Source organism: Oryctolagus cuniculus, chromosome 12, assembly GCF_051225735.1.
Source record: "Oryctolagus cuniculus isolate XC-2025 breed Fujian yellow rabbit chromosome 12, ASM5122573v1, whole genome shotgun sequence".
In the NCBI taxonomy this organism is placed as follows: Eukaryota; Metazoa; Chordata; class Mammalia; order Lagomorpha; family Leporidae; genus Oryctolagus; species Oryctolagus cuniculus.
Genome location: NC_142878.1, coordinates 55,885,206 through 55,908,481, shown reverse-complemented (window position 1 = coordinate 55,908,481; position 23,276 = coordinate 55,885,206). Strand labels below are relative to the sequence as shown.

Genomic DNA, 23,276 nt, shown 5'->3' with positions numbered 1-23,276 from the left:
TCTTTTTGGTAGTATTTACTAATTTGAAGATAGAAAAGACAGCTCCCATCCCTGGTTCACTCCCCAAATGCCTGCAAAGACTCTTTTGCCAGGACTGAAACAAAGCTAGGGCTGGGAACTCAATGAAAGCCTACCATGTGGGTGGCAGAAATTCAATTACTTGGCCATCACTGCTGCCTCCCAGGGTTTGCATCAGTAGGAAGCTAGAGCCAGGAGCTGGCTAAATGTCTACTCTGTCTTCTGTATGATTCCTTTGTTGTTCTTTATTTTGTTTTTTAATTGAAAAGCAGAAAAACAGAGAGAGACTAAGAGATCTTCACCAGCTTTCACTCCTTCAATTGTAATAGCTGGGGCTGGGCAGACAGAAGTCAGGAGTCCAAAATAAATCAGAATATCACTTCTGGGTGGCAGGGACCCAAGCACTCAAGCCATTACCTGTGTCTCCAAGGGTGCAGGAAGCTGAAATAGGAAGTGGAGCCGGGACTCGAATGCAGGCACTTTGATATGGGATGTGGGCATCACAATTTAACCTCTGCACCAAATGCATGCCCCATGTATTAGTGTTTTTGTTGTTGTTTTAAAATATTTCCATATATTTGAAAGGCAAAGTAAGAGTGAAAGAGAGAAGAAGAGGTGAGTGGAGGTAGAGAGAAAGAGAGAGCTCTTCCATTTGATGGTTCATTCCCCAGGGGCGGGCCAGGTCAAAGCCATGAGACTAGGACTCCATCTGGGTCTCTCACATGGGTGCCAGGGCCCCAGAGCACTTCAGCCATCATCTGCTGCTTCCCAGGATGCCTCAGCAGGAAGCTGAGTTGGAAGTGGAGACAGTCCTCAACACCAGGCACTTGGATACGGGATGTGGGCATCCTGTGGAGTGGCTTAACCTGCTGTACCACAACATCTGTTCCCTGTGTGTGACTCTTGATATACACACGCAAGTATTTCTGTTGGATATACCCAGAAGTGGAACTGCCGAGTTACAGAGAGGTGCACGTTCAACTTTAGGAGATAATGACCAATTGTTTTCCAAAGCACATTCCAACTTACATTCTCAACAATTTTTATAATATGGTATAATTTACCAGAGTTCCATAAATCTATATTTTCCACTACAGTATATTTAAAAATCATTGCTATTCTGATATATAATTCTCTATTAATACATGAATAGTATCATACTATACTATTCCACACACACACGTATATATACTATGCTACTTGTAACACACATACATACATACACACACATACATACACACATATACAGTGTGCTACTTGTTTTGTTAACAGTATTTATACTGCATCTATTAGGCTTCCTATTCTCACAAGAGTCAACCTAGTAGGGGAGAATAATCTGAAAATGAGTAGCTGCAATGTAGTATGGGGAGTACAATAACATAGCATGTTCAAATACGGTGGCTGAACAGAGGGAGGAGTGGTTAGGTAAGTCTGCAATAGCTCTAGAGGAGAGAAGGTACTTAGCCTAGTTTTAGAGGATGAATGTGAGTCTGCCAAATGTGTGATGGTTGGAGGTTTGAAATAACAAGGTACCTTTAACTCAAGATTATGTCTAGAACACACAATCTAGGAAGGAATGGTGGGAGTTACAGAACAAAGAGCAGACATGGCCAGATCAAAGTGATTTTTTTTTCTTTTGACAGGCAGAGTGGACAGTGAGAGAGAGAGACAGAGAGAAAGGTCTTCCTTTGCCGTTGGTTCACCCTCCAATGGCCGCCGTGGCCAGCGCGCTGCGCTGATCCAATGGCAGGAGCCAGGTACTTATCCTGGTCTCCCATGGGGTGCAGGGCCCAAGTACTCGGGCCATCCTCCACTGTACTCCCTGGCCACAGCAGAGAGCTGGCCTGGAAGAGGGGCAACCGGGACAGAATCCGGCACCCCGACTGGGACTAGAACCTAGTGTGCCGGCGCCGCAAGGCAGAGGATTAGCCTAGGGAGCTGTGGCGCCGGCCAAAAGTGATGGGTTTTTAAGGAGCGTAGGCAGGCTCTTAAGCAGAGAGGTTTGTCTGAAACATTTTGTGTTTTAGAAAAAGCTATCTGGGGGCAATGTGGGGGGATTAGAAGATGGTAAACAGGAAGGGAAATGATGACAGTAATGTAGGCAAAATATCCTGAGGGCCTTCACAAAGTGATGGTGATAAACAGAAGAGAAAGTGAGATCAGGGCTGAAAGGTGACATATACAGGGCTTAGGCATCAACTGGATGAGGCAGCTGATGGGAAATGTCTAGAGTGAGACTGATTCTGATTTGAGAGGGATGAATGGTGAGGCATTAACCAAGACACAGAACATCTGAGGAGAAGCAGCAGGTTCTGGGTAAGTATTTGCCTAGAAATCTCTTGCCAAACATATTTTATACTCCTAGGTGAGAGGAAAGGAAAAACATATTCAGTAGCCTTCCTAAAGGAAATGAAGAAAGTAAGTTTCAGGCTTTTATTCAGAATGCCAAACTGAATTAGATAATTCTGTCTCATAAAGAAGCTAGAGATATTTCAAAGGTTTGAACTTTATTAACTTGTCTTCCTTTTTGCCTAGTTTTCCAACAGTTTCTAATATACAAGGAAATCCTCACTATTCAAATTCGCTGTTTTTTTTTGAACAGCTATATTCACTGCATCTCATATATTTATAACAACATACTGGCCCTTATTATTCACTAGCCTTTTGGCGCATTATATATTCTAATTGTTAATCATGATTAAAACCTCAGGTTAGATTTCTGACATTCCAACTGTGTTGGAGCCAAGTGCGATGATCAGATGTTACAGAAGACAGATTATTATAACGAAATTAATCACTTACTTGTCTCTGAGCACAACCCCTTCAATACAAGCACCAAAAAGGACGACATTGCTTAAATCTACCATACCGAGAGTCAAGGAAACGGCTGTTTACCCTTTGACATGATAGAAAGTAGACACTTGGGATATTTCTTCTAACAGTAAAATGAGATGCTAAATATGCTAAATCTATAAATTCCTTATTGAATTTTGTACACAAGGTTTATCTGGCAAGAATTAGGTGGTAGAAAGCAGTTATCTTTATTACCAGGGTAAGAACCCCACCATCACTCTAGTTCTACTAGATGTTCCCATGACTCAGGCTCAGACTAGATCTGTGAAAAGGATACAGACAAAGGATGTGGTCAGAATGGCAAGGATAGTGCCGATGGGAATGGACTTCTGGGCATCCTTCAGATCTCCAGATCTGTTTGATCCAGCCATGATCCCTGTGGACAGGAGGAAAAATAAGTTAATTTTTGAGTTCCTGGGCACTTTGGTATTCATGCAATTACCAAAATCTAGAGACACAGCGTGAAACCCTGAGAACATAATTCTGTCTCCTGAGTCAAACAACTCCCTGGGTCTCACAGTTTCTAAACTAGAGAGCAGCGCCTCAGCTTACCTGTGACAGAGGGAAAGAAGATCCCCACCAGGAGAGTGAAGGAGGTGGTGATGTCGACAAGGACGTATTCATGGTTTAAGCTGCCCAGGACATCAGATGATTTGGCTGAGGGCTTTTCGATAATCTCTCCTTTAGGTAAATAATTACTCCAAAGATTTTCTGCAGTGGGGAAGAAAGATAATATAAGCAGCAGCAATATGGAAAGAAGATAATCAGATCATTTCTACTCAAACAGTATTCAAAATCAGCTTTCTCGTTTACATAGTTTATAAAGGGATTTCTGCTTCTTCCACACGAGCACATGTACACACACTTGTATGTGCTGCACAACAAAGCACACGTAAATGAAAACATAAAACCTTTCTCATTTAGTTAAAATATACTTGGAAAAAATGCTATGGCACACGTGAATGCAGTTAACTTTACTAATGCAAGTTATTAGAAATTAAGCAGACTAAAGCTGAATTCCCTGTACAATCCATTATTACAATCCACAATCCAGGGCCGACGCTGTGGCACAGTGGGTTAAAGCCTTGGTCTGAAGCGTTGGCATCACATATGGGCTCCGGTTCTAGTCCTGGCTGCTCCTCTTCCGATCCAGCTCTCTGCTATGGCCTGGGAAAGCAGTAGAAGATGGCCCACGTCCTTGGGCCCCTGCACCCACGTAGGAGATCCAGAAGAAACTCCTGGCTCCTGGCTTCGGATCGGCGCAGCTCTGGCTGTTGTAGCCATCTGGGGAGTGTACCAACGGATGAAAGACCTCTCTCTCTGACTCTACCTCTGTCTGTAACTCTGCCTTTCAAATAAATAAAATAAATCTTTTTAAAAAAATCCACAATCTATAACAACGCTATTTCTAACTCATTAATGTGAACTGGCTTATGTGCAATGACATTTGAGGACCAAGACACTTAAGACAGATGTTACTTAAAGAGTTTCAGGAATTTAGCTCTTAGGGAAACACACATGTGGATGTACTCGCATGAAAATAGTTCTATTTGGGGCCAGCACTGTGGTGTAGTAGGTTAGGCCTCTGTCTGCAGTGCTGGCATCCCATACGGGCACCGGTTTGAGTCTCGGCTGCTCCACTTCCAATCCAACTCTCTGCTAATGGCTGGGAAAGCAATGGAGGATGGCCCAAGTGCTTGGGCCCCTGCACACATGTGCGAGACCTGGAAGACGCTCCTGGCTCCTGGCTTGGATTGGCCCAGCTCCAGCGTTGGGGGATTGAACCAGAAGATGGAAGCTCACTCTTGCTAACTCTGCCTCTCAAAAAAAAAAAAAAAAAAAATTCTATTCCAGATGTCAATGCAAGAAAAAGACAACACTCTGCAAGGCAGTCCTAAATAAAGATAATGGTACTAACAGAAAAGCAGAAATTGTTGAACTAAGAGCTGTGTGTTGATCTGAAGGAGGAAAGGGGCACCAAGACTTCATGGACAACGTTAAGAGGTTAAGAAAACAAAACCCATTTTCCTCAGAGAACTTACCTGTAATGATACCACTAGCCAATCCAGGAATGCCCTGAATTGAAGTGACATTATTGTGAACAAAGTATTCATCACAGGTGGCATTGAAAAACTGACTTGAGTTACAGAAGAAGCCCCATAACTTTGATGGAACTGTCATGTTGTTAACTTCCTTGGTCTTAGAGCAAACATCGATGTGTCTTGAAGAAAGAGTACGGTTACCTAACATGCAGACCCTAAGTGAAGATAAATAAGGAGAAAGATCAAAGAAGAAAAAGAAAATACATTTTTCAAAAAGGTAATAGGTTAGGAAAGCACCCTCCCCCAAAATATCTCTGGGAGCTTTTGTTTTCATGGGTGGGAAGGAACTAATATTTATTAACTACCATTGTGAATGGTGAGTTATATTTTCTGTTAATTAAATCCTTACAGTGATCTCATAATGTTAATATTAATATTTTTCTATTTTGTCTATGAAGAATTACAATTTAGACAGTTATAGTATTCTGCCCAAGGCCGTACAGGTGGTAGGTGGCAAAGACAGAATTCAAACACATGAGCTTTCCAATGACAACTGAGCTGATTCATCCTTCAAATTTTTAGAAAATTAAAGAACTGCTGGTTCTATAAGCATCCTGGAGTCATTCTGTTCTTATTTTTAAAATGTCCTTATTATCATTGTTTTTTTTTTTGCCTAAAATTCCTTATATTCATAACAAACCCCTTGAAAATGGCGTGCTAAAGGTCAAACATTTTGGCTACTATTGTGAGGAAGGCAGTGTGGCTAAAACTGAAAAGCACATCCCTTCATGGCCCAAGAGAAAACAGCTTTTGAACTTCAGCCTAGACCCAGTGGGAGTGAGGGTATTTAAGGATAATACAAATAATAACTTCTTGTTTTATTTTCTTCTTTAACCCAGAATCATAAATATGAACAAAGAAATAATACAACCACAGTAAAATACCTCTCAGTAGGAACAAGGCAACTTTTAAAATCTGCAACCTGGCTGTACACATAATGAACCATGCAACTATTACTCAGCTTAAACAACTCTCAATATTTTTCAGAGTTGTTTTGTGCATTCCTCTAGGTTTTTAGTCTTGCTTTGCCGGAACATTTTAAAGAAAGTACCATATATAATGACTGTTTACCAACCAAGAAAGAAGAGGATAAGCAAAGGAGAATGTGAGGCAAATGGAATTTCCCAAATTGAGATGTAACCAGAATGGTGCTTTTATAATATTTACATTTTGGAGCCAGCACTGTGGCGTAGTGGGTAAAGTCAACGCCTGCAGTGCCGGCATCCATGTGGATGCCAGTTCGAGTCCCGGCTGCTCCACTTCCGATCCAGCTCTCTGCTATGAATTGCGAAAGCAACAGAAGATGGCTCAAGTCCTTGGGTCCCTGCACCGACATGGGAGACCCAGAAGAAACTCCTGGCTTCTGGCTTCAGATCGGCATAGCTCCATCCATTGCGGCCAATTGGGGAGTGAACCAGCAGATGGAAGACCTCTCTCTCTCTCTGTCTCTCCTTCTCTCTCTGTGTAACTCTTTCAAACAAATAAATAAATCTTAAAAAAACAAAAGACAGTCCATTATGCTACTAAGAATAAAAAATGCGGCTGGCGCCGTGGCTCAATAGGCTAATCCTCCGCCTGTGGCACCAGCACACCGTGTTCTAGTCCCGGTCAGAGCGCCGGATTCTGTCCCGGTTGCCCCTCTTCCAGGCCAGCTCTCTGCTGTGGCCCGGGAGTGCAGTGGAGGATGGCCCAAGTCCTTGGGCCCTGCACCCCATGGGAGACCAGGAGAAGCACGGATCAGCACGGTGCGCCAGCCGCAGTGCGCTGGCCGCAGTGGCCATTGGAGGGTGAACCAACGGCAAAGGAAGACCTTTCTCTCTGTCTCTCTCTCTCTCACTGTCCACTCTGCCTGTCAAAAAAAAAAAAAAAAAAAAGAATAAAAAATGCAATTATTTTAAAAATTCACATAAGAATTTAGGTTTCTTTTGACTCTCTTGATTTTTCATTAATAAAAGGAATCCAGCATTTAAATATCTTACAAAGGTTGCTAGCTATAACTACACTGTAAAGCCCTTAGTGAAAATATGTATAATTGGTATCAGAGGAACAAAACCTACTATCTGTATCAAATGAGGGTTACAGCTGCTGGTTCTATGCTGGGACATAGGAGCAAGATTCACATGACAGTGTTTAACAAGAGGCTTCTTGCCTGTTCGCTAGCTGGGCTTATCTAGGAGGCCAATCTTTATTTATTTATTTATTTATTTATTTATTTGACAGGCAGAGTTAGACAGTGAGAGAGAGACAGAGAGACAGACAGAGAGAAAGGTCTTCCTTCTGTTGGTTCACCCCCCAAATGGCTGCTACGGCCGGTGCACCACGCTGATCCAAAGCCACGAGCCAGGTGCTTCTCCTGGTCTCCCATGGGGTGCAGGGCCCAAGGACCTGGGCCATCCTCCACTGCACTCCTGGGCCACAGCAGAGAGCTGGATTGGAAGAGGAGCAACCGGGACAGAGTCCTGCACCCCAACTGGGACGAGAACCCAGGGTGCCAGTGCTGCAGGCAGAGGATAAGCCTATTGAGCCGTGGCGCTGGCCTAGGAGGCCAATCTTAGACACTGAAATTCAGATTGAAATTAGCACACCAGCAGATACATCAATGGCTTCCTATAATGATGGCTAAGCAAAAAGGCAGACACATACGGAAAGTGTGGAGGGGCAAAAGACGACTTGATGGCTCCAGCATAGATGGCCAAGATGGACACAATGACACAGGCCAGGAAAAGAGAGGCAAACTTGTTCACATAGCGCACACCGATGAATACCACCAATACCAGGAGAACCAAGAAAGCTGTGCCGTAGACACGCATGTTATTAAGCATGGCTGCTGATTCCTTGAGTGCATCCTCACTGCGAAAGATGGCAGCCCGGGGAAAAATATATACCTGTTAGATGAAAGAACAGGAAAATGATGTAATTTCAAAATAATCAAAGGGAAAGGCTGAAACAGTTTACATTTGCTTTCACAAAGGAAAGCATATAACAAATGGCTGGAGAATTAGCTGAATTCCTGTTAGGATTTGGAATGCCTACCAAAATGGGATGTCATAGATATTTTCCTCCCATGTGCTATTCTTTAAGATTACATTTCAAAACAGAGAAAAAAGGGAATTAATTTTATTCAGTGTTATATAAAATTATAATTATCCTGAGTCCTGCTCTGTTATCATTATTTTAAATTGTAAAAAAAACACATCCCAGTGAATATGGAAATGAAAAACATTTTATTTCATTGAGATAAAGGTCTCAAAGAAAGTAAATTTTGTTTTCCTTTTTCCTCATTGAGAGAAGTGTTACATCCAAGGGAGAGTGGCAGTAATAGAGTGGAAGGAAAGAGTTAGACAAAGGATACCTCAACCTTTCTGCCTTATATTCACAGTAAGAGGCCAGTAACAGATTAGAGTCAATCACCAGATGGATTCCTATAGGTGACCTCTCAGAAGCATTCATATCAAAGAACGGATTAAACCCAAATCTAACTCTTCTATATTGCAGACCACAAATAATAAAGTACTTACCAGAAAAATTTCAATTGCCCCAAGGATATACATGGCTGCTGCAAATGTGGTACCAAGATAAAAGCAGAGGCCAACAGCGCCACCAAACTCTGGACCCAGAGCTCGGGAAATCATAAAGTATGAGCCCCCAGCTACAAGATAAAATAGAAGGTGAACAGGATAGAGTGAGTGTGTTAATAAGAAACATGTAAACAAGACACACACAACAAAAATATGCATGAAGGATGTTTTTTAGGCTTCAAAATATCCTGAATGAGGGACTGGTGTTGCAGGTGTATCAGATAAAACCACTGCCTACAAAGCCTGAATCCCATAAGGGCACCAGTTCAATTCCTGGCAGCTCCATTCCAATCCAGCTGCCTGCCAATTCACCTAGGAGAGCAGCAGCAGAGGATGGCCCAAGTCCTTTGGTCCCTGCACCCACATGGGAGATCCAGAAGATCTGGGGTCCCAGCTTCAGCCAAGCCCAGCCCAGCCCTGGCTGATGAGGCTACTTAGGGAGTGAATCAAGGGATGGGAGACTTCTGTCCCTCCCCTCCCCCCACCCCATAACTCTGCCTTCAAATACACTTTTAAAAAAATTTTAAAGACTTATTTATTTACTTGAAAGGCAGAGTTAGAGGCAGATGCGGGGGGTGGGGGGAGAGAAAGAGAGAGAGAGAGAGACAATTCTGTGAATTGTTTCTCACTTTGAAGCTCAATTGTGTTGACTTGGACAAGTAGAATGTCCCATAAAAACCACTTAGGCCCCTGTTTGGAGCCTGGCTGGCTCTGAACACTGCCAGGGACCCACTCAGCCTGCCTCTGCCCTCCCTGTAGAAAGGCTCTGCCTGCTGCACCCAGCTTCCCTGACGGTGGACTGCAAACAGCCAGGGCTTAGTGTTGGGTCTCAAGTTAGTTGGCCAAGGTCTTTTGAAAAAAAAAAAAAAAAAGAGAGAGAGAGAGAGAAAGAAAAACAAATAAAATAAGGGGCCGGCACTGTGGGTTAAGCTGCCGCATCCCATATGGGTGCTAGTGCTGCTCCATTTTCAGGCCAGCTCCCTGCTAATGTGCCTGGGACAGCAATGGAGGACGGCCCAAGTGCTTGGGCCCCTGTACCCATGTGGGAGACCCAGGGGAAGCTCTTAGCCCCTGGTTTTGGTCTAGCCTGGCCCCAGCCATGGAGGCCATTTGGGCAGTGAACCACAGGATGGAAAACCTCTCTGTCTCTGTAACTCTTTATCTTTCAAATAAATAAATCTTAAAAAAAAGATAAAACCTTCTTTGTAGAATATGCCACATATGTAAAACATCACAAAACACATGTAGCTAATATTAGAAAAGAGCCGGTGCCGCGGCTCAACAGGCTAATCCTCTGCCTTGCGGCGCCGGCACACCGGGTTCTAGTCCCAGTCCGGGCGCTGGATGCTGTCCTGGTTGCCCCTCTTCCAGGCCTGCTCTCTGCTGTGGCCTGGGAGTGCAGTGGAGGATGGCCCAAGTGCTTGGGCCCTGCACCCCATGGGAGACCAGGATAAGCACCTGGCTGCTGCCTTCGGATCAGTGTGGTGCGCTGGCCGCGGTGGCCATTGGAGGGTGAACCAACGGCAAAGGAAGACCTTTCTGTCTCTGTCTCTCTCTCTCTCACTGTCCACTCTGTCAAAAAAAAAAAAAAAAATCAAAGAATATTTACTATAGGCATGAGACAGCCTTCCACTCAAATACATTCTAACTAAAATTTAAACTAAGAACATAACTGAAATGAAAAGACTTCTAAGTTTAGGAAATAGGCAGATTTTAAAGAAGCTATCTTAATGCCAAATAGTATTAATAATTAATAGTATTAATGTCTATGTCCTATAGTCTATTACTTTGGTATTCTGTTCCTTGGAAGTTTGCGCCTTGGCCTTTGTGGCATAAACACACAATAATCATTGACAACCCCTGAAATCCAACCTTGACCAACTGACCTGGCACCACTCCGTTAGTGGCAATGGCACTCATGGAGATAGCAGTCAACATTGTCTGCAGAGAAAGGGAGAGAAGATTGTCACTGATGGAAAGACATTTCTGTACTATTTCCCTCCTGCAGACCTCAGAGCAGTTTTCAAAAATTTGACTCTACCTACTTTGATGAACAGTTTATGTCAAACCTAATGGCCTGAAATCAGATAATGTGCTCCAGTTCACTGCATGAACCACCAATATCATCTGCAGGATTCTGCTAAAATGTTCCCACATTGCAATCAGTAAATTTGCTGCTATTAAGAACTGCTGATCTCACTCTGGGTCCTAGTTAAATAGGAAAGAAAGCATATTACATTGAAAAGGAAGTAATGAATTAATAAGAAACTCAGAAAATAGGTAAAATCCTGACAAAAGATTAACTGTGATACCAGAATAATATTCATTAAGAGAGGGAACCTTGGAAGACTTCTGATCATGTAAGTATAGTTTAAAATACTGTCTGGTACTATAGGACAGAAAGCAGTGCAGACAGGGAGTAGCTGGATTCAGAGGTACTGGTCAGTAGGATATTAAAGTAGTTCAATGACAAGTTTCAAATTACAGTGGGAGTAGGGAGAATAAAATGATAGGGTGGAATGTAAGAGATTTCACAGAGAATGGATTAGCCTTGGTAACTGATTAGGCTGAGAGGCAATCAAGGAGCCAAAGTATGCCCTTGAAGTTTCAAGCCTGAGAAACTGAGAAAGAAAACATGGAGCCTTGATTTTTCAGCTATTATTGATATGGGCTATGTCAAACCTCATTTGTATGGCTTTCAGCTAAAAACAATGTAAAAGGAGGGTAGAATGTGATAGTAATGAAAGAGGGCAGTAGAAATCTATGATAAACCAATAGATGTGACTGAGATACACAAACAGGAGGAGTTAAAATTAAAGGACCATCAGAATGTACGCAGCAAGTGGAGAGAAAACCTACAAAGAACAACTGAATCTTGAGGAAAGGGCTAAGGGGACTTCAAAACAACAAAAAACAAACCAATAGTCTACCTCGTAAGTAGCTCTGTTTTGGTTCTCAATAAGTACTGTAGCTAATGCATTACATTTTCTAACAGATTGTCACAAATTTGATGCTATTATGCTCAAATGGTTTGGACTTTTAAATTCTTTGAAGATAGAACTTTATCTTCTACTTCCGGTTGAAATCTTGTTTTGTAACTTCTAGTACTTCATATAAGAGATAGCAGACAGGGAACAGGCATTAAATAACTGAAAATCCTTCAAATTTTAATATCAGAATCTCTCTTGAGATTATGAATCTTCCCAAATGCTGTTTTATTCAACAAGAGGTCGTGTGCACATACTGATGAGAACTTGAAAGATTCCAGGTTAACTCCAGGAGCCAACAGGGGACTTACACAGCAGCAGCAGATGAGGACGATTGCAAAGGCCTGAAGAACTCCAGCAGTGCCGACCACCCATGTAAGGCGTAGAAAGAGGATCACTCCAAAAATATTTTGTAGACAGGGGAGGTAGACACCCATGAAAGTACCCATCTGGGGGGTCTGGGAAGAAAAGAGGTCGACAGAAAAAATTATACAGTCATCCAGAAGAGATGCTTTTATTTTTTACTGTTACATAAAAACTTGCTCCCTAATTACCAAAAATCTCAAGGAAGAGATAACAAGTTAAATAAATATCTTCAAAAGGCTCTCCTCTTACAGTGCTCTCCTCTCACAGGCTCACTCCCTCACATTAGTTAGGGTTCTCTTCAAGTATCACCTAGTCCTGTCTCTGTCCACTCTGTCAAATGTGGCGACCCCTCCACTTGGCATCCTTGCCAGTGATAGTCTGTTTACTCTGCATAAGTTTTTGCTACAGTAGTTATCAACACTTAATAAGAGCTTAATGATCATCTTCTCATATTAGAATTGAGGCTGCTTGGCAGCCAGGGCTCTGAATGTTCAGCGTATGCTAGGACCCCAGTAACAGAGCAGCACCAGGCATGTAGCAAGTCTCTAAGTCACTGGATGAGCAGTGATGCCCTGGATTTGTGGAGCCTTTTTATTTATCCTTATCATTCTGATGTCTCACCTTGGTGGGCTTCTTTTTCCCTTCAGTGATGTTTTCTGCCTCTTCATGTTCCTTTGCTCCTTGTGTCAGATTTGTGTAATTGGCCATGCGATTGAGGAGAGAAGACACTTTTGGTCTGGTGTCCATTTCTTCCTACAAAGCCAGAAGCATGGAAGAAATGAGTTACGAAAAACACTGAAAGCAAGCATCAAAATAACCTTTCTCCCAGAACACTGTACAATGAGAAAATATTTCATAGGTAAAAATTTTAAGAAAATTAATGACACTTAATTCTTCTACATTAAAAAAAGTCAAAATCAGGACATCACGAATCCTTGCTCTCTTTCATTCATATATATATATATATATATATATATATATATATATATATATATATATATAAAAAACTGGTAACAGTTATATGGGGCTGGCTTTGTGGTTAAGCTACAGCCTGCAAAGCCAGCATCCCATATGAGTGCTTGTTTGAGTCCCATCTGCACCACTTCTGATCTAGTTCCCTGCTAATGTATGTGGAAAGCAGAAGATGGCCCAAGTACTTAGGCTCCTGCACTCATATGGGAAACCTGGATGGAGTTCCAGGCTCTTCGCTTCAGCCTGGCCTATATCTGGGGAATGAACCAATAGATGGATGATCTTTCTCTCTCCCACTACCCTATAACTCTGCCTTTCAAATCAATAAATCTTTATTTAAAAAAAAGTTATATATATATTTGTAGCATACATGATTTTTTGATTTTATAAATATATAAAATGCAAAATGATCACATCAAGTGAATTACCATATCTCTCAATTACTTGTTTTTTAAAGTAAGTTTATTTGTTTATTTGAAAGGCAGAATGACAGAGAGAGGGAGAGACAGAGATCTTCAGTTTGCTGGTTCACTTGACAAATGGCTGTAAGAGCTGGGGTTGGTCCAAGTCAAAGCCAGGAGCTAAGATCCAGGTGCCAGGAATTCCATTCAGGTCTCCCACGTGGGTGGTAGGGACCCAAGCACTGGAGTCACCAACTGCTGCTTCCCAGGTGCATTAGCAGGAAGCTGGATTGGAAGCAGAGGTCTGACTTGATCCCAGGCACTCTGATAGGGGATGTAGGCATCCCAAGTAGCAGCTTAACCCACTGTGCCACAATACCAGCCCCTTAAATACTTAATTTTTTGTAGCTAAGATCATTTAAAATCTACTTTGTTAGCAATTTTCAAGTATAAATTAACTACATTGTGCTGTATAACAAATATAAAAAATGTATTCCTCCTAAGTGAAACCTTGTACTCTAACATCACCTTATTCCCTCCTCTGGCGCCTACCCTCTTACCCCATAATTACCATTCTACTCCCTATGAGCTCAACATTTTAAGAATCCACAATTAAGTGAGACCATGCCACATTTGTGTTTCTGTGCCTTCTTACTTGACGTAATATAATGCCCTCCAGGTTCACCCAGGTTCTTGCAAATGTCAGGGTTATCTTCTTTTTAAAGGTGAAATGTTGTTCTACCACATAAATATTCAACATTTTCTTTATCCATTCATATCTTGAAGGACACTTAGAAAGGTTTGTTGTCTTGATTGTTGTGAATAGTGCTGCCATGAATGCAGAAGTGCAGGTATCTCTTCGACACACTGATTTCACTTCTGAATAAATACCGAGTTGTGGTACGGCTGAATCATATGGTAGTTCTATTTTTAATTTTTTGAGGAACATCATGATATTTTATGATAACAAAATTCTTTTTTTCTACCTAAATTTGTTTGAGAGAGGGAGAGGGAGAGGGAGAGGAGGGGGGAAGAGAGAGAGAGAGAAAGAGAGAAAGAGAGAGAGACACTCTGTACAATGGTAACAGCCATAGCTGGGAACACAATCTAGGTCTCCCACATGGGTGGACAGAACCCAATTATTTCAGCTATATTTACTGCCTCATACAGTCTTCTTTGGCAGGAAGCTCGAATCAGTTTCAATAACAGAGAATCAAGGGCCTGTGCTGTGGCATAGCGAGTAAAGCTGCCACCTGCAGAGCTGGCATCCCATATGGGTGCCAGTTCAAGTCCTGGCTGCTCCATTTCTGATCCAGCTCTCTGCTATGGCCTGGGAAAGCAGTAGAAGAAGGCCCAAGTGTTGGGCTCCTGCACCGATGTGGAAGACCTAGAAGAAGCTCCTGGCTCCTAGCTTCCCAATGGCCCAGCTCTGGCTGTTGCAGCCATTTGGGGAGTGAAACAGCAAATGGAAGATATATTCTCTCTCTGTAACTCTGACTTTCAAATGAATAAATAAATCTTTTTTTTTTTTTTTTTAAGAGCAGAGAATCAAACCCAGGTACTCTGATATGGGATGTGGGCATATTAAACATTAGGTTAAACATCTAGTCCCTGACCACAAGATTTTTCAATGAAAATTTTCATTTCTCTTTCTAACAGCTATGTAACTTTAGAAAAACAAATTATTGGTCCTTAGAGCAACCTGTGAAAAACACTGGTAATAAGATCCTTAACTATAGTGGCCTCCCCTTTTTTGTTTACTAATACATAAGACTTTATTTACAACATGGAGCATGGACAGGTTGGGAAAGAACTTTACAACTGATCTAAATCTTCACATTAGACTTTTCCTTGAATAAAGTGAAAGTATTTAAAAAACACAGGCATTGAGTGAAGTGGAACTTGAATCACTGTCTAAAGCCAGACAAAGGAATTGACGGACTAAACCAGTCACCTTTCAACAACCAGACTCCATCAAAGTCCATGTTGTTGTAGTCAGGTAACAGATCCTCTTCATTATACTAAATGAAACAAGCCAGGCACAAAAAGACAGATACTGCATGGGCACATTTAAGTGTGGAAGTTAAAAAATTAAACTCACGGAGTCAGAGGCAGGGAGAAAGGAGGATGGGGAAAAGATATGGTGTCAGTCATAGGGTACAAAGACTTAGGAGGAATATGTTTTGAGACCAACAGTCAACAATAATGTACTGCATATTTCAAAATTGCTAAGAAAGTAAAATTCAAATGTTCTCACCACAATGAATAGTAAATGAGTATATGGTAATTCGATTTAATCATCCTACAATGTAAACATACATCAATATATCACACTCCACTCCACAAAAATATACAAGTCTTATTTGTCAACTAAAAAAAGACATATAGGTCCTCTTAATATGGCATCCTGCTTCCTACTGTGATTTTTTTTTGTTTATTTTTAAGGTAAATGATACTCTTGCAAACAGAAGCTTGAAAATATACTGCTTTATATTTAGGAATATTATCCCAATATAAACATTTAAGTTATAGGTGAATTAGGCTGTACATACTTCATAAATCTATATTCTTTCCTTACCTTATAGAAATCTGATTAAATGCCTTTTTAATATAATTAGGTTATACAGACAAAATTAACTGCAATGACAAGTTATAATAACTACTGTATTTTAACATTAGTTATTACATTATCTACCTGGTACAATTAAAAATAAATGGAGTAAACAGCTATTTTGAAATATCTGTTCCTGAGGTCTCCGTCAGAGTTTTCTCCCAAATATTACCTCAAAGAGTGCCAAGTTTTTATCAAAATATTCATCTCCTTCTTCATAATTGGAATTATTAAGATAAGCATTTCGAGCTTTCTTATGCCCATCATCTAGAAAAAAAAGTAAACTAAGTTAGATTTTTATTGCTGTTAAAGAAGCACCAGCACTATAACTCTTCACGGCCTTTGTATTAACAGAACTCATGGTCACATTCAGATCTTATCTAAGTGTGGCAGAACTCAGCACTGTTTGGAGAATGTAGCCCCAACAAGTCTCTGAAGAAGTAAACACAGACAATATAAAACCTCTGGAGACACTGCTCTTTTAGGATTCCAGTCTACAGAAATCCTACTCTTAAATAGGTTTTCTAAATCTAGGATGAAAAATAAGTACTTGAGTTTCTACCTGGTGTAAAATATTACGTTAGACATGGATTAAACACTACTGTTGCTGACACGGCAGGAAAAGCTCTCTGCCCCCAGGGCTGTCAACCCTTGTGTAAATTACAACCCTTGTGCTAAATTAGGCCATTTAACTAAGTTTTTAAACTAAGATTTATTTATTTATTTGAAAGGTAGAGTTATGGATGGGGGGGTGCAGAGGGAAAGAGAGAGGGAGAGAGAGAGAGAATATGAATCTTCCATCTACTGGTTCACTCCCCAAATGGCTACAATGGCTGGGTCTGGGCCAGGCTGAAGGGCCTAGAACTCTACCTGGGTCTCCCACGTGGGTGGCAGGGGCCCAAGTACTTGGGCCACTTTCCTCTGCTTTCTCAGGCTCATTAGCAGGGAGCTGGATCTAAATGGAGCAGCCAGAACTTGATCCAGCACCCATATGGAATGCTGGAGTCGCAGGCAATGGCTTAACCTGCTATGTATGGCACAATGCCAGCTCCATTTTTTGTATTTTTATGTTAAAGACGCATATTTTTATATTAAAGAGGCACACAACAGGAATTTGGTAAAACGGTTATAAAGAAGAAAAAAGAGGCCGGTGCTGCGGCTCAATAGGCTAATCCTCCACCTTGCGGCGCCGGCATACCGGGTTCTAGTCTCAGTCCTGGCGCTGGATTCTGTCCTGGTTGCCCCTCTTCCAGGCCAGCCCTCTGCTATGACCCAAGTGCTTGGGCCCTGCACCCGCATGGGAGACCAGGAGAAGCACCTGGCTCCTGGCTTTGGATCAGCGCCGTGCGCCGGCCGCAGCGCGCCGGCCACGACGGCCATTGGAGGGTGAACCAATGGCAAAAAGGAAGACCTTTTTCCCTCTCTCTCTCTCTCACTGTCCACTCTGCCTGTCAAAAATAAAAAGAGACTGAGTCACTAAGACAGCAGACTGTGTTGCATGCTTCCTTAACTTTGGTTCTTTATTGCTTAAAAGCAACATAATTACATGGTCTGGTAGGATATCAGAGAAAATAAAATATAATGGAACTAAGATCTTCAATATTAATGAAATAGATACTGATATAAAAATTAAAGAAATTAAAAACTCTATAACCTCATAAGAGGAGCTTGATAGCCAAAAAACTATCAAAATGATAGATGTTAAATCAAAAGACAAAACAACCAACTTGAAGAAATTTCCAATGGCTAAAAATGGGATAAATGAACACTACACATACACTTTTTAGACTGATATCTCCAATATGAAATATCCAAAATGATATTTTAAAAACTAATTACCTTTGCTAGGTTGTTAAGGACACACACACATAATTCTGAAAAATTATAAATGGAAAGAACCAGTTATCCTGCCTTGTACCAAGTGTTTCTGAATAGCTAAATATGACTAAAGAAAAAAATTTCATTATAAAAACACTGTTCCTGATTAATGATAAATGGAATGATATAATTAGAAAAAAACTCAGACTGTGGCTGGTGTCACTGTTTGGGTTGCCCGTGTCCCATATAGGAGAATCTGCTTTGAGTACTGGCTACTCTGTTCTGAACCAACCTCCTGCTAACGTGCATCCTGGGAGGCAGCAGGTGATAGGTCAAGTACTTGAATTCCTGCCACTCACATGGGAGACCCGGATGAAGCTCCAGGCTCAGCCCAGGCTATTGGGGGCCTATGGCTTTCTATGTCTCTCCCTCCCCAGTCCATCACTTTGCCTTTCAAATAAATAAAAACATAAACAAACTCTAAAAACAAACAAAAGAACCCAAAACCTAACCATTTGCAACCTCTAATGAATCTAGGCAGTGATCACAACCTCCAGGCCAAAGGCTGAGGTAGAATTACATGTGGATAGATCAGGGTGATCCAGAGCTGATGACACACCTGAACACCACTGGAAGTGGGACAACACAATTCCCTGATGTAGTACAATGAAAAGTATACTATACAATCATCTCTCATGTCTTCTTTTTCATTTTTTTATTTATTTAAAAGGCAGACAGACAGAGACAGACAAAAAGGGACACAGATCTTCTATCTGCTGGTATACTCCCCATATACCCAACAGCCAGGGCTAGGCCAGGCTAAAGCCAAGAATTGGGAACTCTGGTGGCAGGGATCCAAACACTTGAGCCACCATCTGCTGCCTCCCAGGGTACACATTAGCAGGTAGTTGGAATCAGAAGCACAGTCAGGACTTGAACCCAGATACTCTGGTATGGATGTGGGCATTCCAAGCAGCGTCTTAACCCCTGCAACAAATGCCATTTCCTCTATAATAATTCTTATCAAAAGAATGGAAATTAAATGTAATCAAGCCTCTACATCTAATTACTAGTTCACAGAAAACACAAAGGACAAATATGCAAAATATAACAAGAATGTAGTCACCTAATTCAGAATGCAGTACATTCTACATGACAATTTTATTTCTTTAGCAAATGACATAAATTCATAAATTAAAGAGAGACTTAGGAGTAACAGGTGGTTATCATAACAGTTAAGATGGTGCCTAACCTGGCTGTTCCAGCCAGCTGGAGAGTGAACCAGCAGATGGGAAGATCTCATTCACTGTCTCTCCCTCTCTCTGTAACTGACTTTCAAATAAATAAACCTTTTTAAGATTCTATTTTTTTAAAGATTTATTTATTTGAAAGGCAGAGTTACAAACACAAACACAGACACACACACACACACACATGAGTCTTCCATCTACTGGTTCATTCCCCAGATGGCCACGGCGGCCAGAGCTGTGCCAATCTGAAGCCAGGAGCTTCTTCCGTGTATTCCATGTAGGTACAGGGGTCCAAAGACTTGAGCCATCTTCCTCTGCTATCCCAGGTGCATCAGCAGGGAACTGGATGGGAAGTGGACTTGAGCTGGCGCTCATATAGGATGCCAGCACTGCAGATGCAGCTTTACCCACTACGTCACAGTGCCAGCCCCAAGTTTTTTTTTATTTATTTATTTATTTATTTATTTATTTATTTATTTATTTATCAGAAAGGCAGAGTTAGAGAGGGAGAAGGAGAGAGAGATATCTCCCATCCACTGGTTCACTCCCCAAGTAGCTGCAACAGCCAGGGCTGGGCCAGGCCAAAGCCAGGAGCATCTTCTGGGTCCCCCACATGTGTGTAGGGGTCCAAGAACTTGGGCCATCTTCTGCTGCTTTCCCAGGCACATTAGTAGGGAGCTGGACAGGAAGTGGAGCAGCTGGGACTCGAACCAGCACACATATGGGATGCTGGCACTGCAGATGGTGCAGATGGTGCCAAGATGCCTGCCTCCTGCATTGGAATGCCTTGTTTCAATGCCTGGCTCTGGCTTCGGTAACATAGACCCTGAGAGGCAACGAGGAGGGCTCAAGTAATTATATTCCTAGTGCCAATGTTGAAGACCTCAACTGATTCCTGATATTCCTGATTCCAGTCTTTGGTCCCACACAATCATAGTTGTTGTGGGCATTTAGGGAATGAAATCTGCAGATGAGAGGGCTCAGTCTGCCTCACAAATAAACAGAGACTTAAGAGACATAGCCAATTCCAAGGTGTGAACTTTGTTAGAATCCTGAGTTAAACAAGTCAAAAGCAAAGACATTTTTGAAACAAAAATTTGCATATATACTGGTTATTTGATTTTTTTAAAAGAAGGGGTAAATAAAACCATACAGTGTCTGGAATTTTCTTTTATCTTTATTTGAGACACATAGAGAAAGAAATAGAGAGACAGGGACAGGTAGAAAGCAATCTCCCATCTGCTGGGTCACTCTCCAAATGCCTATAACAGCCTGAACTGGGTCAGGCTGAGGCTGGGAGCTGAGAACTTAATTCAGTTCTCCCAACCAGATGTCAGGGACTCAAGCACTTGAGTCATCACCATCTACCTTCCAGGGTGCACATCAGTAAGAAACTAGAATTGGGAGCAAGATTGGGACTCAAATTCAGGCACTTCAATTTGGGATGTGAGGTCCCAACTGGTGTCTCAACCACTAGGCCAAATGCTTGCCCCTGGAGTTTTCTCTAAATTATTCTAATAAAAAACTGGGGGTGGGGCCCTTGAAAACAGATTCAAAACATTATTGAAGCTGAGTGACAGCTTCATGGAGGTTCACCATACTATTCTACTTTTCTATACCTATTGTCTTTAACAACACTTACAAAAAGAAAGGAAATTGGGGCTGGTGCTGAGGTGTAGCGGGTTTAAGCAGCTTCTTGTGATGCCAATATGAGCACCAGTTTGAGTCCTGAGTCCCAGCCATTTCACTTCTGATCTAGTTCCCTGCTAGTGTGCCTAGGAAAACAACAGCAGAAGGCACAAATGTTTGGGCTCCCACCGCCTGTGTGGAAGACCTGAATGGAGTTCCAGGCTCCTGGCTTCAGTCTGGTCCAGCCTCAGCTGTTGCAGCCATTTTGGGGGTGAACCAGTGGATGCAAGATTTCTCTGCTCTCCTCCTCTCTCTCTGTAACTCTGCCTTAAATAAATAAATAAATCTTAATTTTCTAAAGAAGGAAAATATATCATTTTGCTCTAATGGCTCCAGAAAATTCTAAAGAGAATAACACAGCTTAAAAATTATCATTTCTGCTTTTCACCAAGATGGCACTGAAGGCGAAGAAGTAAGCTCCTGCCCACTCCTAAAGCAGAAGCAAAAACAAAGGCTTTCAAGGCCAAGAAGGCGGTGATGAAAGGCATTCACAGCCACAAAAAACAACAACAACAACAACAAAAATCCACACATCACACATGTTCCAGCAGCCCAAATGTGCTCGGAAGAGCGCTTGACCACTATGCCATCATCAAGTTCCGCCTGACCACTGAGTCTGCCATGAAGAAGAGAGAAGACAACACCACACTAGTGTTCACTGTGGATGTCAAAGCTAACAAACACCAGATTAAACAAGCTGTGAAGTAACTATGACATTGATATGGCCAGTCAACACTCTGATCAGACTTGATCTGATCAGGAGGAGGGGAGGGGAGGGGAGGGGAAGGAGAGAGGAAGAGGAGAGGAGGGGAAGGAGAGAGGGAGAGGGAAAGGGAGAGGGAGAGGAGAGGAGAAGAGAGGAGAGGAGAGGAGAGGAGGGGGAAGGGGAGAGGGGGAGAGGGGGAGAGGGGGAGAGGGAGAGAGGGAGAGAGGGAGAGAGGGAGAGAGGGAGGGGGGAGAGGGGGAGAGGGGGAGAGAGAGTGAGGGAGAGGGGAAAAGGGAGAGGGGAGGGGGAGAGGAGGAGGGGGTAAGGAAGGGAGAGAGAGACTTTCTATCTGCTGGTTCACTCCCCAGATGGACACAATAGCCAGGAGCCTGGGATTCCATCTGAGTCTCTCATATGGGTGGCAGGGGCCCAAGGACTTGGACCATCCCCTGGTTTCCCAGGTGCAATAGTAGGGTGCTGGATCACAAGTGGAACAGCCAGGATTCAAATTGGTGCTCATATGGGATGCTGGCATTAGCATCAGGTGGTGACTTTGTGACTTTACCTGCTGTGCCACAACAATGGCCCCAGATGCGTAAGCTGATATTTTCATGTTAATGCTTGATGAATGAAGGGTAGAGAGTTGATCTAATTATGGCCGCTGAGAGTTGGAGCTGGTGGGAAGTCTTTGGATCATTGCGGGTGTGCCCTCAGAGAGTGGTTCTTGAGAGGGAGTTTATTATTGGAGGTTGGCTGAGGCTCGCTCTGCTTCCTGGCCAGTGATATGATCACCCCTCTGCACCTGCCATGAGCAGCCTTCGTAGACACTGAACTAAGGGGCCGTTTGAAGTGGAGTGAAACTTCCAAACTGTAAGCTGAAATAAACTTTTTGTTTCCCAAGAGGCTCCTCTCGAATATTTTCGTAAAAGTACTGAAAAGTAGACTAATACAAGATACAAGCTCCAACATACTGTTCAGCAACTTTATAATTGTGTTGGCCCAAGGTCTTTGCTGCCTCATTCTGCTGCCTGCATTTAAGTCACTTCCTAGCAACCTTGACATCTCTATATTTGGACCTTTCTAGTCTCAATTTTCAGGGGAAATTAATCACTGAAACTTTCAGATACCCTGTTTCTGGCCAAACTTTCATTTGCTTGCTTGCTTAATATTACTGGAGGGTGGAATAATGTCCCTGGAGACTTTGCCTATTTGTATGAGATCAATAATACCTTAAAAATTGTCCTTCCCAAAGTCTGTCTGTGGTGAAAGAGCTCTACAGAGGTCCTGGTAAATCACGAGGTCGTCATGGAAGGTCAAGGATTTCCAGGCAAGGGACAAAACTCCTGTTAGGCCTGGTTATACCGAAAGGCATGAAATTAGCATAGCTCACTTCTCAGCCTGAATATTTTGGTGGGAAGCCATGCTGTGGGAGAGTACACCCTTCCAAAGCCTGGGTCACTACTCTGACCCCAGGAAATATCAAATGGAAGAGTGCTTCTGGGGTTTCTGAATAGCAAGTCATCCTTTTTTTTTTTTTTTTTTTTTTTTTTTTGACAGGCAGAGTGGACAATGAGAGAGAGAGAGACAGAGAGAAAGGTCTTCCTTTGCCGTTGGTTCACCCTCCAATGGTTGCCATGGCCAGTGCACTGTGGCCGGTGCACCGTGCTGATCCAATGGCAGGAGCCAGGTACTTATCCTGGTCTCCCATGGGGTGCAGGGCCCAAGCACTTGGGCCATCCTCCACTGCGCTCCCTGGCCACAGCAGAGAGCTGGCCTGCAAGGGGGCAACCGGGACAGAATCCGGCGCCCCAACCGGGACTAGAACCGGTGTGCCGGCACCGCAAGGTGGAGGATTAGCCTAGTGAGCCGCGGCGCCGGCCGCAAGTCATCTTTACTCTGTAGGAACTACGAACCAAATCCATTTC

The 23,276-nt window shown here is 42.6% G+C and overlaps 1 protein-coding gene across 6 annotated transcripts in view; it reads right to left on the bottom strand.

Moving 5' to 3' along the window:
• Positions 1 to 23,276, bottom strand: part of SLC12A6 (solute carrier family 12 member 6) — a 121,744-nt gene that overhangs the window by 20,472 nt on the left and 77,996 nt on the right. For 5 of the 6 annotated variants that reach the window (XM_008269264.5, XM_051822107.3, XM_051822108.3 and 2 more), the window contains 10 exons: positions 16,061 to 16,155; positions 12,526 to 12,657; positions 11,850 to 11,996; positions 10,438 to 10,492; positions 8,492 to 8,622; positions 7,617 to 7,858; positions 4,914 to 5,128; positions 3,424 to 3,582; positions 3,149 to 3,247; positions 2,821 to 2,878 (listed from right to left, as the gene is read on the bottom strand). In XM_008269264.5, the coding sequence (XP_008267486.1) occupies positions 2,821 to 2,878; positions 3,149 to 3,247; positions 3,424 to 3,582; positions 4,914 to 5,128; positions 7,617 to 7,858; positions 8,492 to 8,622; positions 10,438 to 10,492; positions 11,850 to 11,996; positions 12,526 to 12,657; positions 16,061 to 16,155 (1,333 nt within the window). Of the gene's footprint in view, positions 1 to 2,820; positions 2,879 to 3,148; positions 3,248 to 3,423; positions 3,583 to 4,913; positions 5,129 to 6,140; positions 6,855 to 7,616; positions 7,859 to 8,491; positions 8,623 to 10,437; positions 10,493 to 11,849; positions 11,997 to 12,525; positions 12,658 to 16,060; positions 16,156 to 23,276 lie in introns of those variants that run through there. The other variant, XM_089310019.1, reaches the window with a different exon arrangement.